At 42.7% G+C, this 16,331-nt stretch overlaps 9 protein-coding genes across 9 annotated transcripts; 3 read left to right on the top strand and 6 right to left on the bottom strand.

Moving 5' to 3' along the window:
• Positions 1 to 7: 7 nt before the first annotated feature.
• KL928_001702 (uncharacterized protein) lies at positions 8 to 619 on the bottom strand (the record flags this gene model as incomplete). Its single annotated transcript, XM_043202097.1, has 1 exon — positions 8 to 619. One exon carries the CDS (start codon positions 617 to 619, stop codon positions 8 to 10), a length of 612 nt encoding a protein of 203 aa, XP_043060979.1.
• A 112-nt stretch (positions 620 to 731) lies between these two features.
• On the top strand, positions 732 to 2,360 carry KL928_001703 (uncharacterized protein; the record flags this gene model as incomplete). The annotated part of the gene is made up of 1 exon (XM_043202098.1): positions 732 to 2,360. The coding sequence occupies one exon, from the start codon at positions 732 to 734 to the stop codon at positions 2,358 to 2,360; it is 1,629 nt and encodes a 542-aa protein (XP_043060980.1).
• Positions 2,361 to 2,385: 25 nt separating this feature from the next.
• Positions 2,386 to 4,962, bottom strand: KL928_001704 (uncharacterized protein; the record flags this gene model as incomplete). Its single annotated transcript, XM_043202099.1, has 1 exon — positions 2,386 to 4,962. The coding sequence occupies one exon, from the start codon at positions 4,960 to 4,962 to the stop codon at positions 2,386 to 2,388; it is 2,577 nt and encodes an 858-aa protein (XP_043060981.1).
• A 253-nt stretch (positions 4,963 to 5,215) lies between these two features.
• Positions 5,216 to 7,201, top strand: KL928_001705 (uncharacterized protein; the record flags this gene model as incomplete). The annotated part of the gene is made up of 1 exon (XM_043202100.1): positions 5,216 to 7,201. One exon carries the CDS (start codon positions 5,216 to 5,218, stop codon positions 7,199 to 7,201), a length of 1,986 nt encoding a protein of 661 aa, XP_043060982.1.
• Positions 7,202 to 7,224: 23 nt separating this feature from the next.
• KL928_001706 (uncharacterized protein) lies at positions 7,225 to 7,452 on the bottom strand (the record flags this gene model as incomplete). The annotated part of the gene is made up of 1 exon (XM_043202101.1): positions 7,225 to 7,452. The coding sequence occupies one exon, from the start codon at positions 7,450 to 7,452 to the stop codon at positions 7,225 to 7,227; it is 228 nt and encodes a 75-aa protein (XP_043060983.1).
• Positions 7,453 to 7,550: 98 nt separating this feature from the next.
• KL928_001707 (uncharacterized protein) lies at positions 7,551 to 8,381 on the top strand (the record flags this gene model as incomplete). Its single annotated transcript, XM_043202102.1, has 1 exon — positions 7,551 to 8,381. The coding sequence occupies one exon, from the start codon at positions 7,551 to 7,553 to the stop codon at positions 8,379 to 8,381; it is 831 nt and encodes a 276-aa protein (XP_043060984.1).
• A 563-nt stretch (positions 8,382 to 8,944) lies between these two features.
• On the bottom strand, positions 8,945 to 12,445 carry KL928_001708 (uncharacterized protein; the record flags this gene model as incomplete). Its single annotated transcript, XM_043202103.1, has 1 exon — positions 8,945 to 12,445. One exon carries the CDS (start codon positions 12,443 to 12,445, stop codon positions 8,945 to 8,947), a length of 3,501 nt encoding a protein of 1,166 aa, XP_043060985.1.
• Positions 12,446 to 14,009: 1,564 nt separating this feature from the next.
• Positions 14,010 to 15,632, bottom strand: KL928_001709 (uncharacterized protein; the record flags this gene model as incomplete). Its single annotated transcript, XM_043202104.1, has 1 exon — positions 14,010 to 15,632. The coding sequence occupies one exon, from the start codon at positions 15,630 to 15,632 to the stop codon at positions 14,010 to 14,012; it is 1,623 nt and encodes a 540-aa protein (XP_043060986.1).
• Positions 15,633 to 15,884: 252 nt separating this feature from the next.
• On the bottom strand, positions 15,885 to 16,253 carry KL928_001710 (uncharacterized protein; the record flags this gene model as incomplete). Its single annotated transcript, XM_043202106.1, has 1 exon — positions 15,885 to 16,253. The coding sequence occupies one exon, from the start codon at positions 16,251 to 16,253 to the stop codon at positions 15,885 to 15,887; it is 369 nt and encodes a 122-aa protein (XP_043060987.1).
• Positions 16,254 to 16,331: the final 78 nt, after the last annotated feature.

The following is a 16,331-nucleotide window of genomic DNA, read 5'->3' on the forward strand; positions in this document are numbered from 1 at the left end:
GCTAAACTTATAATTGGTCAAGTAATGACGAGGCCCACAGATGTAATTTTACAAAGAAGTTGTCATCCTGCAACAATTCGATGATGCTTTTGATTTTGGGCATCCGAGACCCCCTGCGCAGGTACGTCTCGTTATTATTCTCGTTTTTGCGACGGTTTCCTATGATGTGCATCGATCTTGTTGTGATATATTTGACCATGGCAATCAGCTGATCAAGAATGACAGAGTAGTTCTCATAAAGCTTCTGTTCGCTGTCGCAGGTAAAAATAAGGGAATATCGTCTTTCCGACCCCCTAGCGGTATCATCTATAAGCTTGAAGCCCAAACTCACAGAATATCCGTTTTTGGAATCGCCGAAGCTTAAAGGCTTATTCATATCATGATTCGATTCAATTGTAAAAACTCGCATTATCGTTTGGCGTAGGGCTGCATATCTGGGCTGTGATGATGGATGCTGCGTACTGATGTAAATTTGATCTCCCGATTGGGTCCGGAGACTTGTGCTCTCCTGGGGCACTATAAATTCACATGACTTGCACACCGAAGATGGTGGTACTTTTGCTCCATAATAAGAGTCTAGTAGCTCGCCAGAGTGCACATTCTGAGTGCATATCACCATGGAGGGGCCGTGGACCTCGCAAAAATGAGCGAGCGTTATCATGAAAGACATTGGAAAAATATGACGGACTGGCTGTGTAGTGTAAATAAATAAATAAAATATCAAATCTTTGATGACCTCCGTGCCCCATCTGGATTGCGAACGATCCACAAGCTGGAACCTGGCCCAGCGACAGGCTTTTAGTGCTAGAAACCAACGAAAAATACGACACGTGCAAGCAATATTGGTGAGGAACCTCAAATTACCTGCAAATGTGTCCGGCAAGGATCCCCGATTACTGAGATTGAAGACAAAATCCACTGTGAATATGGCCAACGGTGCAAGTACTCAGAACAATAAGGTCAAGACATTGAGTCGGGTGGGAGATTTGATTCAATTGTCTCGAAACGAGGAGTTTTCAAGCCAAGACAAGGTTCAACTAGGAAGTGATCCTGTGGAGCGTCAGCTGGAGATTCAGGCAATCAACAAGCGCATGTTTCTGGAGTGCTTTTTCACAGTTAACCATTTTTTAGATACGAAAACCCCATTTTATATTAGTCGAGTTTTCTCTGACTCGGTCCATATTTGCGACGATATACAACTTTCCAGTTTATCTCTCAAATCATTCACTATCAACCTTTACGCCAAAATAGACACTGATTGGAAATTGTTGGTACGTTACAATGTGAAACTTTCATTTTTGGTCAATCTCGGTAGCGACTACGAGGTCATTGAATCCAAGTTGAGGAACGAGCCAAACTTACTGCTTCTCAAGCTGAACGATGACTGCTACTACGTGCAGTCCAGCACATACCTGCCTAGAGAAGTGATCAAAGATTTAAAAACCTATCACCTGAATAAAAGCGCAAGAAGCTACCTCCATGAGGAGCCCACCTGCACCTTTGATCAGATCATGAAGCTGAATAACTTGACTGTTTGCTTAGTGGATTTGCTTTCCTCTAAAAAAGTTCTCACAGATAAAATTGAGTCACTATTGAGAAACTCTTGCCCTCCGAAGAGTAATCCAGTGGCCATCAATTGTCTAAAAACGCTTATTGATAATCAAAAACTAAGCAATAAGCTTCTCAAACAGCAGATTTATCGTCTTACTGACATTCAGCGCGCAAAACAATGTGAAACACGCCATGCATTACTGAAAGAGTATAAGCGCGAAGATTATGCTCATTATTCACTGGATCTGGAATCCATAAGCTCGCAAATATCGAAAGAAAAGTCCAGAATAGCCAATACACTCTTGACAATCTTCCCTATAACAATATCTGATAGCTTGGAGTTCTCGCTTTTTGGGTACAGACTCCCCCAAAGCTTGAATTATCTGAAGATGACTCGCATAGAAATGGAGAAAACCAATGCACTACTTGGTATAGTGGTATTTCTAGTGATCAAACTGTCCAACTATTTGGACGTGCCTTTGAGATATCCACTTAAATTTCTTGGCTCTAATTCTTATATTACGGACCCAGTCTCCAAAATGCAAACCAAGCTCCGCGTTTACCCTCTATTTGTTGTTCAAAATAGTAATCTGGCCATCCGGTTTGAATTTGGATTATCCCTACTATTGAAGAATTTACAGCAAGTGTTCGAATCAGAAAATCTTTCCAAGCTCGACGACCACGACTTACTTGCTAACTTGAAGGTATTGTTGACATGTATAGCGACAGATGATGGATTGGAACTCAATGATTATCTTGTAACAAAAGACAAAGTCAATACTATCAAGCTCAATCTGTTGAAAAAATGATACGGGTATGATATTGCCGCATTAGCTATATAGAATTAACAAAGGAGACAATTTTCTGTAAAATGAGTCTTGCTACTGGATGTAGAGCATTCACTTCATCATTGGTAGAAGTGAATAAGCCTTCACTGGTGAGCAGAGAGTGTTTTTCGTTGTATTTCTTCACACCAGCATAGTATTCAAGACACAAACTGAAAATCAGCACCAGTGCTACGACTAGTGGACCAAAAACACCATCCAAATGTCTTCCAGATCTGAGCTTGATCAACTCCAGTCTCTTCATGTAAATAGCGTAGGCCCAAGCTCCAGAAAAGAGGGTTAGCGCAAAATAGATGTACGCAATGTTGGTGGCGACAACCGGGATGTGTGAGGAAGACACAGATGCGTATATCGTGAATGTCAATGCCGAAAGCAAGGTAGTAATGTGCAACCATCGAACAAATGTGCGCTCGTTAGCCAGCCAAACTTTGGCTTCCACTTTAATTGGACCCGACTGCTTGATAAGAGTTTTTGGCTTCACCACTCCCGGTGGCAAAACAATCTCTTCGTCTTCAGACTCGTATCCTTCTAGTTTGGAGGCCTTTGAAAACACAGGTATGAAATAGGAAGCAACATTCAACATTTTCTTTTTTGGGGGTTCAACAAGACTCTTAGATTCAGATGGAGCACCAGATGTCATCAAAGTATTTGAACCTAAAACCATATTGGAAGTAGATTTCCCCGAGGGGCTCACATCAGTGGCAGACTCCTCGTCGGAAGATTCATTATCGTCCAAATCCTCTTCCTCTTCAACAATTTGATCCAAATGCACCGTTCCCGTATTGGTCACAGGATTAGGGCTTTCCCCAACTTTCTTTTTTAGATTCTTGAGTACCTCATCCTGTTGCTGCTGCCTTATTTGCTTCTCCCTTGAATCATGATACGCTTGTTCAGGGTTTTTCCTAATGTCATTTTCCAGCTCTGGAAGCCAAAAAGGAAGAATATCCAAATTGTCATCTTCCAAGAAAAGAGAAGAGATACCTTGGATGAACTTTGAGAAATTTGGAACCTCCTTAACTAGGTGCCCATTAGTCAAATCGTTGATCCAGGCGAGAGTTCTGGAAGAAGGGTTATTAAAAATTGAGTTGGCCAATTTGATTTCCATGACGGAATAAGGGAATTTGGCGTACTCGCCCTTTCTCAAAAGTGAATATGGATTGTCAATTGCGGAATCAATATCCATTCTATGCCATTCGCTTGGGTTTCTGATCGGTCTATCAGGGTCAAAAGAGTCTTCTCTGATGAACAAAATATCAGAGTCGATTGTAATACGGACTCTGTCATCACCTGGCATTTGGAAGGCGGTTCTGGTGTGAACAGTTCTCAAGGTTGGTTGCAAATCGTTCTCTCTAATAAACTGTTGCAATTCCTTGAAGTTGGAAGATAACTTATCAATTGATTCCTTTGAGATGCCCTTCTTTTCCAATCTCCTAACAAACTTGTCCAGAGTCAATTTCGTATTGGCATTTTTCTTCAGGCGGTTTGGAAGCTCCATGTCCTCTTGTTCATCTTTGGCATCTTTCTGGAAAATGAAATCATCTATGTACTTCTCCTTCAATGAAAGACGGACATCATTAGAAGTTCCAGTGTCGTAGTCAAAGATCTTCTTCTCAATCGTGAGTTCTGGGTTATCCCTTAGTTTTCCTGACCATCTTATCCTGAGCGAGGGTGTTTTGTTTAAATTCTTCAGTAGTTTATTGTTGTACAATTCGAACTGTCTGTTATCGAAGTAAAGAGATGTAATTTTTGGGTCCACACTGTAATCGTCATCATCATCGTCATTCTGGTTGGTATATATAAGGACCGGTAGGTGTCTCAAAATAGTAGTTTTGATTTCCATTAGATTATCAGGATGGATCCAGAACTTGAGAACTTTGTATCCATAATCCTTTTGGCCCATATTGTTCAACGATGCGCTCGGAGTGGTAGATATTCTTCCAGAAGATGACAGTTTTTGAATTGAGTTCTGAAGAGAGGTCGACAATGAGCTTGAGCCCATTTGGTCTCTAACAAAAGAGTACAATGTTGAGATTCTGAAAAGATATGGAGACGTATCCTCACTGATGTTATTCAATGGCAACGACTTCATTCGCACGTTCAATAATGCTTTCACAGAGTAGCCTTTATGCAGTCTGTCATGCTTTTTGACAATCTTAATGAAACCCGTGAAATTGAGTCTTGCAAAATGATCTAGTTCCTTTGCCAGCCACAAAAGCTCCTCAAGCTTCTTCTGAAATGTCTTGGCGTCAAGATCGGTGCTTTTTTTCTCGGAAATGCTTTTCAAGTACTCCTCGCTTTGAAGTTCCAGCTTGGATATTTCCTCGTCGAGCTCTTTGTACTTAGAAATTTGGAAAGTGTACACCTTTTCCAATTCAGCGTCCAACTGTGAAGCGAACTCTGCCTCATCTTTCTCAGACCATGCACTCATAGCTGAAGAGGATCCCGGATGATTTTCAGTGGATTCGATAACGTTTTCCTTCAAAAGCCTCTTCAAATGATCATAATCGATGTAGTAGTTTTTCCATGGAGGAAATACTTCATTTTGGAGCTTCACACCAAACAACATGCTGGCTTGACTTACTCGACTAGAAAAATCACCTATGGAACTTTTCTCTACTTTGCAATTTTGTAGGGCAGCAGTAATTAAATTATCATGCGGCTCGGAGCACGTGTATAATCGAATCCTTACACCTCCACTTATCGTGCTTGAAATAACAGAATAGTCCAAAAGTTTAACGCTGGGGTTCTTCGAGAATTTCGACAACCGTGCACCATCTTGTCTATAGCGAGGTTGTTGAAGATTTAAATACTTTTGAAACATGTCATTTGATCCAGTTCATGATAGTATAACCAATAACACGCAGGTAGATCCCAATGTGGAATACACTCATCCCCCGGCAGACCAACAGTCAAAGTCCTCGGATCCTCTTCTTGTCGAGTCGGAAGATAAGATCACGGAAGCTGAAGATACGAAAAAACGCAAAAGACAATCTGATGACGGAGTTAAAGAGAAGTTACACCCATCGGTACTGACGAATTCGCGCACTAGACACTTAAAGAAGGCCGATGGAGAGCCTTACTGGCGAAAGGATATACGCTTCGTTTTCCTAATGAGGTTATTCTTCAACAACAGGAGAATATTCACCAACCCTTTCAAAAAGTCGGGGGAGCATTTCGATTGGCCGGAGCACTTCAAATACTATAGAGATGAATCTGGCACTGAGCACTTCAATGATGGATCTTCTTTGACGTTCTTTGAGCTTTACCTTGTGACTCTCATGAAAAGTAGCAAGGTCTCCAAAGTCTTGAAAGATCGCCTTTCGCATGATCTAAGCTACGCCTTGAATTTCTCAGTTATCAGCATCCTTGTTAATATCGGCCGCCTGAACACGACCGTGAATTTTGACCACGCTATGAAATCTCAGTTTAGAACTTATCATTCTGTGCCCTCTCTACATGTTGGAGACCATACTTCCATTTTCGAGAAGTTTTACGTTCTTCATCCTGTTGAAGCCAGACTCAAGACAGAAGACACGAAAAATTACTTCCCGATGTCCGCTGTGAAGCCATTACAAGATACACCTCGCATAAAATCAATCCTAAAATCAATCAACGACTTGAATCAGGAAGTTCCAAAAAATTTCAAGGAGTTCATCTTGGGGATGAACGAGGACAATAAATTTCATTTGAATGTTGTCAGTTTACTATTCCTGCTCTGTGTGCATGAGTACGAGATTGGAAAGCTGTTTTTTCCGACTGCTCAGCAATTGTCACAAACGGAGACCGACAATATGGACCACGCGGGTTTTGCCATGTCTTCGGGATCAATATTTAACGATATCTGGCTGAAAACGGAATCAGATCCGAACGACGAGGTTGAGAGGTTTTTGTGGTTAATATATCTTTTCTTGGAGACTGACTTCAAAGCAGATAAGATTTTAGCTAATCCGTTCAATAACCCGCTGGCTACTGTTACAATTGATTCTAGACTGAATGTGGCAGAGGAGATTGCTCATGATAATTTGGAGCTTGTTGAAAAACTCCGACAGCTCGTGCCACCAACGAAAAAATACTCGCCTGAGCAAAGCCAGAATTCATCTCAGTTGATCAACGATGTTGACACAGAAAACGAAAAGGCATTTGCTGTTTATATGAAAAATCTACGACTCAAGTTCTTAGAGGACGCTCCGAGTGACGATGAATCAAAAAAAGCAAAACGAGTTAAAAAGTCTAAGAAGTCAACGGATGCTGACGATACGGATGCTGACCTAACTTCTTTGGGACTTGAAGAGTCAGATGTGAAAAAGCTGAAACAGGCTCTTCACACGGAAGAAAATGGGATAGGAAGCGCTGAATCCAACTCTCATGGTGACGATTTGCAAGCAGAAAAGGCACGCAAGAAAAAAAGAACCAGCACTGGGCCAATCAAGCTCAACTTGAGCCATATTGAAGCCTTACTAAGTTCAGACGTACGGTCTGGCTCAACTTCGAAGATTATGATTAATAAGCGAAACAAAAATCATTACATGGCTTTGTTTTTGAGAGACCTCATACTGAAACGTGCGGATGACCTCAAACGAAAAAGACTAAAATTAGGGCACTTGAATTGCATGCACAAATTGGACAATTTATTGATTACACAAGCTGACGAAAAGTTCTCAAGCGTGTATAAGGACAAATTGGATGAGTTTCAGATCAACTATTATAAAGACCTGAAGCGGATAGTGAGTTTCGTTGATGACTCAGCGGACAGAGAGGAATCAGCGCACGATTTGTTGTTGGATAAAGCCTTTTCAGATGTATAGATAACGCGGTAGCTTAAAATTTGTCATTCCACTGGTTCTATGCTAATAACTGAATTACCTCTGATGATACAGCTTCCCACTTTCACTTCATCTGTAGATTGTTTGTTTGTAATCAGTTCCACGGCATCTGATAAGTTCAAGTTTAGGAAAAGATCATAGCCTGCAAGCCTCCCTCTGACTACTCTCGATGAGTTGAGCGTGACTTTGAGATTCTTGTCCACAAATTTCTTCAGTTCTGGCGTGGATACCATCTAGTACGTTTAATGGCTTGAACGCTATTTTTTTCAACTTATTTTGAGGTCGTGCGTGAAAGTCAAGGAGGATCAAGTTGTTTACAATTCGAAAATCGATGTCTGCAGAAGAATATTCGAACCTCAGGCAGCAGATATTGAACCTGGAGTTCGAACGAGATGATTTGGTCCAAAAGGTCGATGAGCTCAAAAAACGCAAACTTGAACTAACTGGTGAGAATCAGTTCAACTTACAAGGATATCTTCAAACATGTCAGCTACTACAAGAACACTCCAATCTGCCGTCAGTCGACATGGACAGGCGACTCCAACTCATCAAAATGTTTTACCCGCATATGGTTATCTCTGATGTCCAGCAAGGGCCAGGGGAGTTTACATTTACTATAAATTTCAAATACTATTTGGAGTTCAGGGTAGCTGTTGAGTTTTCACAAGAGAGAGTCGAAAATCTCGAGATCGCAAAATCGAAGCACTCAATTGTGAGCGAGATGGCAGAAATCAACAAGCTAATCAGGCTATGTTGTGCCAAAAAAGACTTGTCGCTTTTCATCTATGCAACTAATTCATATATTAATTTAGCAAAGCGCAGATTGAAAGTCTGGACACAGCTATTTGATAGCCTTGGTGCGGAATACAATGTGAATGATATCTCTGCAAGTTTGCAAAACGACAGACTAGCTGTGTTTGCTCGATTTAAAAACTGCCAGATTGTGACTATTGCCAAAGACGGCAAGCAGTTGACAGTCAACTGGAAACTTGCGTTTGACAGTGACGACGCCGAATTTGTCGGCGAGTTCCAATCCAGATTGGAGTGCATGTATACCGATGGCGAGAGTAGCATCGACCTTGACGACACGTTCAATGTCTTGGTGAAGGTGGACGGCATAGCAAGCGCAATAGGTCATCTTCTGAAAAACCTCCTGCACTAGAAACGGTACTCCATCTCGAGTCCAGCTCTGGACATTCCGCATTTAACATAGAAGCCCTCATTTTTCGGGTCGCAATCTAATATAACTTTGTAACAACCTTCCTCTTTAGCTAATTCAATCAGCTGACGAATCAGGTACAGACCCAGTTTTTTTCCTTGCTGATCAGGTCTCACAGCTATATCTTCAATATGGCCCACTTTGGCACAGCCATGAATCAGTTTAGATTCCACAATCAATGACCCAACCGCCACCACTTGCGATTCGTAGTCGGTGATCACCAGATTTTTGTATGTTTTAGGCTGTGACTTCCAGTAATCAACTATGTCATTGAAGTGCTCCTGATCTACATCACCTACCGAGGTCAGAGTTTCCAACGTTTGCAAATAGCCCCTGAAATAGTCTTCCTTCTCTAGTGGACGCAGATTATAGCCCTGTGGCAGATGCTGTTCGCTCATCGTCAACCTGTTTATGCAGCTATTACGCGATAGATCTAATAAAAAGTAGTTTTTAAGAAAACTTGTACATTCGGTGTAGGGATTATACTCTGCAAAATTTCCTGGCCTCTATGGCACAACGTTGTAGTGCATGCGGATGCCCATGGCTGAAAGCTCAGAATCCAGGTACTTGAGAACAAACGGAATAGCGACGGTGGTTGTATCCCCACCTCCAATAAACTTGGTTCCTTGGCCATCCTCCCAAATATCCATTTCATCCATATTTTGTAGCACACGATCAATCTTTTTGGCGCAGCGACGACATCTCGTAGTGGCCTGAGTGCCGATGCGAGGGACGGACATTTGCGTGGACAGTAACGAGCCACATGAGCGGCAAATCGCGGTCTGTGTATAGTCCGAGCAGTTGAGCAATCTGTCTTGAAGCAAGAAAGACGTTCCGTGACCGATAAGGGCATCTCTCTCCATTTCTCCCACACGGATACCTCCGTGTCTCTTTCTACCTTTGACAGGTTGCAATGTGAGAGAATTCACGGGACCTGTCGATCTGACTTGGAATTTGTCGTTCACCATGTGTCTCAATCTTTGGTAATAAACGACTCCGATGTATATATCTGCGCGAAGCTCTTCTCCCGTCACACCAGAATACAACGGCTCGTTTCCGTGGTAGTTGTAACCGGCTTTTTGCAGCTGCTCGCCAAAGTAGTCTGCGGGTGTGTCCGATTCGCTGAATTTCCATGGAGTTGCGTCCTGAGCAATACCGTGTAACGCTCCAGCTTTTCCAGCAAGTGACTCGACAAACATACCAATGGTCATTCTCGATGGGAATGCATGCGGATTGATGATCACATCCGGCTGGATACCAGTCTCGCTGAAGGGCATATCAATCTGAGGCCACTTTCTCGAGCAGACACCCTTTTGGCCGTGTCTCGATGAAAATTTGTCTCCGATTAATGGCTGTCTGGTAATACGGTATTTTATCGAAAGCGTCTGGAACTCGCTTGTTCCATTGTCATCTCCCAGAAGCTTCACTTCCTCGATGAAAGCTGGCTCAGAACTATGGTAGGTCTTCACTTTAGTTTTGCCCAAAATATCATCGTAATAAGCGCAAATAGGGTCGCCTTCTTCGACGTGAACTCCAATGTGTGGCAGCCCGTCGTTATCTAGCTTCTCTTTCCAGCTTTCAGGCCATTCGTCGCCTCCAAAGCCAAAGTGTTGAGTGATTGGATCTCCTCTCTTCCTATTCAAAGATAAGTCCACTTTTTCAACTTTGTACACCACTCCATAACCGAATCCTCTCTCATCAGCAGACTTGTTGATAATCATCGCATCGTCCATATCGTATCCTGTATACGAGATGACTGCAACAACTGCGTTGGTTCCGTTGGGGAAATTGTCCATTCCATAATCGTCATAGAGATTGGCTTTAACGATTGGTGTCTGACCCGATTGAAGACGGTAGAGCTTGTTGTCGCTCCTGTGGCACAGGGCAACACCGGGAGTTCCCATGGTTTGCTTACCCATCTGGCATTGGTACATGTTTCTTGGAGACTGGTTGAAATCCGAAAATGGGGTCAAATTAGCTAGGATGGAGAGAATATTGGTTGGCGCAAATTCAACATGTGTGTGGATATTACTTTCGATCTCTGAAGGAATAACAGCAACGTTCATGAAGACTTGCTCAAAGGGACCGACGATATCCTCTTTGTCCAATGGAAGGTATCTGACTGGTCTCACCATTCTTGAGGCTCCAGCAAACAAATAAAGACCTGGATACTGACCGCCAGAGGATGGCGGAACATATCCAATTTCCAAATCTAGGGGAATTTCGTGGTGTCCCTCCACCTTCCAAAATCTCAGGGTATCAGCAACGATCTTCCCCTGCTTGTGAGAGCACCAACCAATGATTCTACCGTCCAATTGAACACAGCAGACATTCGGACCAGATATATTCATAGCGGAAGCAGTCGGTGAAACACCCAACTTGTGAAGCAACTTTGGGACCTTTGTGACGTCTGATGCCTTTGTGGTGATTTGGCATTTGTGAGCCAAGTGGTTTAGCAATCCACAAGGAGATCCATCTGGAGTGTGGACAGGACACAGAAATCCCCAAGATTCGGGGAGCAATTTACGGACCGCAGTGGTCTTCAACTGCGCAAAGAAAGAACCTCTGTGGACCATTCGGAAGTGAGATATGAAACGATGGAAATTAATCTTTTCTGCCACCACAGTATAACCACTCACTTGTTGCAAGTCGAGACCAGATTGCGAGACCAGGTTACCGGTTGACAAAAAGTACTGTAGTTTCTGACCAATATTCTCATTGATTCTCAAGAACACTCTTGACATGTACTTCCTGTCTGAGAAATTCACTGCAATGCCTCTATTGATGTCCGATTGTACTTGCAATCTGATGTTTTGGAGATATTCCTCAATTTTCTCTTTCAAAATCATTCCATAGAGGAAACCCCCCAGCAAAATCTCTTGATGCTGGGTTGCATCCGGATTGTCTGGAGAGCAATCTCCAGCCACCAAGGAGTAAAGTTTTCTAATCATGAATAGGAGCATACGGAATTTGTCCTCGTTCTTTTCCAAGTGAACTAGAACAATCCTTTTGATAACCTCCTCCCCCACGCTGATATCAGACATGTCAGGGGTAGCACCAAACACCACCCTAAATTTGTCACCGAGATAGGCCAGAGTCTCTTTTTGCGAGTAAAGATTGTAGTTCTTATAAGTTCTTAGCAGCAACTCCAAACGATCAGTCAAGAAAGAGTTTCCAGTGTCGGCTCCCACAACACCATCAAAGATTTCTCTATCATTAGTTTCGATCAGTGCTTTCAAGATCATCACCACAGGAATCAAATATTCGTTTTTCCTCCAGGAGAATCTGAACGTGACATTTCCATCATTAAGGTAATGCAAAACGTTTGTCTGCGAAGTTTGATCTGGCCTCACCGAGCGAATCTGAACACCAAAATGCGAATACGAAGTGCCTCTATTAGTGAACGATGGTCTTATGATTGCCATCGGGTGGTTGCGTCTTTGCACAATAAGCATTCTGATCAGTTTTTCAATACCATTGACAATAAAATATCCTCCCAATTCATCGCTCTCTTCCCTCAGTTTTACAAGCTGATCAGGGGACAAGTTTTCAAGATGACATCTGTTGGATTGCAACATGATCGGAATTTGACCTGCTTCCCTAACTTCACTAATCTCTTCGCCGTCGTTTATGGACCAACACACTTTGAGAAGGAGTCTAGCCCTGTAAGTTGTCATTCTTTCTCTGCACTCTGCAGGGTAGGTGTTTCTGACCACTGAGAGTTTGTCGGTCGATGGAACTTGCGGTTTGGCAATCTGCACAGAGTCAACTCTTATTCTCAGTTTATTTCCCGTTCCAGTGGCATCATTGGTGTCGAAAATCGTTTTTGTTCCAATGTCTTTCACGGCTAAGTTCAAAAGTCCTCCATCAGGACCATCTGTCAAAGCGTTGAAAGATCCGACATGCGGCCTGACCGCATCATAGAGCATCTGAAAAGCCGACTTGTCCTTCGGAGGATTTTTGAAGCGGTGCTCCCTTTCCAGTGTTCTGAACTTGGCTGTAGTCATTGGGATGTAGCTGATTCAAAAAAATATTTTTCCAAATAAAATTTTTCAGATCCCACGACATCTATCTTTGTGATAAGGGGTGATTGTAAGCTAGAATTGATGTGCCACGAGCGCAACGAAATACGAGCCGATGCAATTCCCTCTAAATAGCAGGTCACACAACTTCTTGCCTAACAGTCATCATTGTGTAGCCAGAAAACTAGTTCACGAATCTCAATTTTCAAATTCCATACATTAATAACTGTTAGTTTTAAAGCCTGTGGTAATTCAATACACCTGACAGAGGCAGGTTACTTGAGATCAACGTAGTACCAGACTGATACGTGAAGTAAAGGTTCTCCTTCGTAGCTGCTACAGAGTTGTAGCACCCTTTGCCTCTGTTGTCCCAGGTCAGTATCAAACCGGCAGTCATAATTCCTAGTATCGAGGAAATTTAAATTCACTATCTAAGCTTTCCAAGGTTTCACTTGAACATCACAAACTAGTGATTTTACATTTTTGCTAATGAACTAAAGCCCACTTCTTCAACTATTTACCGACATTGAAAAATCGTATTTATCATGTAGTCTGTGCAAGGGCTAGCAAGTAGCACACTCGAATAAAGTAGTCATGCCTCGAATGGGGACACCTGTGTCAGTATGGCACTCCTAGAGCTTGTCAATAGAATGATGAAATGAGGTCACTATTTTAAAACAGTCCGGGTTTCACGGCACTATGGAGTGCTACCGTCTTCTGCAATTAATACACCGCCCTAAAATATATAAAAAATTATGGCTAAATCACGATACGAGTACGTCAAGAATTTCGAAAGAGAGTCCATACTCCTCCCCGAAACCTACATAGTAATTCGTGTCGATGGAAGAGGGTTTCATAAATTTTCTTCTAAGTATGACTTCGAAAAACCAAACGATCTACGCGCCCTTGAGGTGATGAATTCAGCAGCACTGAAATTGATGGAAACCATTCCTAATATCATTATGGCCTATGGGGATTCCGACGAGTACTCATTTTTGTTACAGAGACAGTGCGACTTGTTTGAGCGAAGAGAATTCAAGCTCATCTCAACATTTGCATCCACAATTACTGCATATTACCAATATTACTGGAGTCAATCGTTTCCCGAAAAACCACTTCAGCCTGACCGGCTGCCGACTTTTGATGCACGAACAGTTTGCTACCCAACTAAAGAACTGGTAAAAGATTACTTCAGATGGAGACAAGTTGATTGTCACATCAATAATCTGTATAATACTACCTTCTGGTCTCTCGTCAAAGGGGGCTTAACGACTCAAGAAGCAGAGAATAGGCTTATTGGGACATTGAGTTCAGACAAGCATGAGATCTTATTCAAGGAGTTTGGCATCAACTATAACAACGAGCCAGAAATATACAAAAAAGGTACCATCTTTGTAAGAGAGCTGGATTTCGGATGCGATTCGAACATAGACCTGTCCAAAAGACAAACACAAAGGTTACAGAAGAAACTGAAAAAATCGGAAATCAAGAAACTCCATTGCGACATAATCAAAGACGAATTCTGGGATTGCAGACCTTGGCTTTTCAGCTAAACTTTTGCATCTAGGCCAAAGACCTGGCTCATTAGCCTCCTGTTAATTTTACCGGTTGGAGATTTGGGCAATTCCTGAACAATGTAAACCTTTTGTGGTAGCTTGAAGCCTGCCAATCTACCCTGAAGCCACGTTTTCAATTCGGTTTCGGTCAACGAGGTGCCGTTCTTGCAAACTATACCACATCCAATATTCTCTCCATACTTCTTGTCGGGATATCCGAAGGAGACGCAGTCCTTCACTTTCTCATGCGAGCTCACCACTGAATCAATTTCAACCGGTGAGATTTTTTCTCCACCTTTATTGATGATCTCTTTTATTCTTCCCTTGAGGACTAGTCGTCCTTCATTATCAAACATTCCAAGATCACCCGTTTTGAAGAAGCGTTTTCCGTGAAAATTGAAGAACGACTCTTTGTTTGCAGATTCATTTTGCAGATATCCCAGTGTGACATTGGGTCCGGAAATAGCTACTTGTCCAACTTGGCACTTGTTCAGGTTTGCCTCATTTTCATCAATGATTATGACTTCCACAGATCCTTGAGGAATGCCAACTGTGCCAGCCTTTCTGGGTATCTTGCCGTGGAATGGTATGTTATTTGAAGTCACTTGATGCGATGCCTCAGTCATGCCGTAGGCTTCCACCACAGGACATCCAAAACTCGATTCAAGCTCGGTGAAGACGGCTGACGGCAACGAGGAGGAACAAGACCTGATGAACCGCAGCTTTCCTTTGAGTTCTTTGGGAAGACGGCGATTCAGCAGGATGATATGGATAGTTGGGACGGCCGAGTACCAGTTGAAATTCCATTCTCTTAGTTGCGGGTAGAACTTAGATGCGGAAAAGCGATTTGGGACGACAACGGACCCTTGTGATGCGAGGGACGCTAATAGAACCTGGAGTCCGTGGATGTGGAATAAAGGCATGATCACATAATTTCTGTCCCGGCTTCTTAGTTTGTACGATTTAATGATATTTATCATTGAGCTAGTGAGATTGGAATGCGTCAAGGGGACTTTCTTTGCTTTCCCTGTGGTGCCACTTGTGAACAATATCAATGCAATATCCGTGTTTTTGGCAAGGCCTGGCATCTGGCTTCCTGCTTCTTTAGGAGGTAGACCTGATTTGTCGATAACTGAATTGTACATAGATGCCAATGTTTCTGGATGGAATATCTCGTACTGAAGCAAGGACCGTGCTGTGTCGTACCAGATTTCAATAATAAAGGGCTTTGTAGGGATTGCCCGGGCAGCAGAAACAACCTCTGAGTCAGGCTTCAGGTGGCCGTAGCGAGGAACGATGACAGCGTCCGTTTGCAGGTCAGAGAGATAGCCGACAAACTCCGATCTTGTGTATTTTGGATTTAACGGCGTGATCACGTTTCCTGCTGTGGCAACAGCAAGAAATGAGGCAACCAGCTCGAGTCCGTTTGGCAGACAGGTTGCGATCCTCAATTGTTTCTGTGACCCCTTACGGGAAAGGGGAGAGACGGAGTTTGTGAAGATCGATTGGAGATGATAGACAATACTGTTTAGCTGAAAGTAGCTAAGCTCAAGCTTAGTCTCAGGAACAATTAGCGCCGTTTTATCTGAAATTTGGATCAAACTCTGTATGGACATTGCTAACTAAAAAGTTTAGGGAGCAACAGTAGAAAAATAGCGCTATATATATATTGTAAGCCTAGAACCGGTATTGTCATTGCTAGCAAAGGTCAAATGGTGGTTCCATTTGACCTTGACGTTCTCCATCCTAAGTTTTTATAAACGTCTCCTAAATAGCCTAAAGGTTACCGGTCGGACCACAAAATTTAATTGGCCCATTTAAAGATCCAAACTGATGCAGTGAGGGGTCTTGATTGTATATACATGTATTTAGGCGAACTTCTTACCTTCTATTGGAATTTCCGCGCGAGGAGTCACCTTTGCATTTCTCGCGGGAGATGGCCACTCTGGGTAAAGGATGCCAGCTTTCTTAAGTAAATCCTCAACAGTTTTAGTTGGCTGTGCGCCCACTGAAATCCAATACTTCGATCTTTGGAAGTCTAGCTTTACATCTTTCACCGGTATCACTCCCTCCGATTGTTGTGTAGGAGTAAGCGGACTAGGTCTCGGATCATAAGTTCCTATCACTTCGATCGGTTTTCCATCTCTACGCGTTCTTTTGTGGCTCACCACAATGTTGTATAGTGGCTGATGTTTTCTACCCATACGGGCTAATCTCAATCTGACAAGTCCTTTCATGATTGTCTTGGATACTGAAAATTCAAAATTATTTGATGAAAAATCAGTACCACACCCTTACACGCATATCGAAATTTT

Source organism: Ogataea angusta, assembly GCF_019207475.1.
Source record: "Ogataea angusta isolate 61-244 chromosome Unknown 61-244_NODE_3_length_881311_cov_93.026150, whole genome shotgun sequence".
NCBI classification, from domain to species: domain Eukaryota; kingdom Fungi; phylum Ascomycota; class Pichiomycetes; order Pichiales; family Pichiaceae; genus Ogataea; species Ogataea angusta.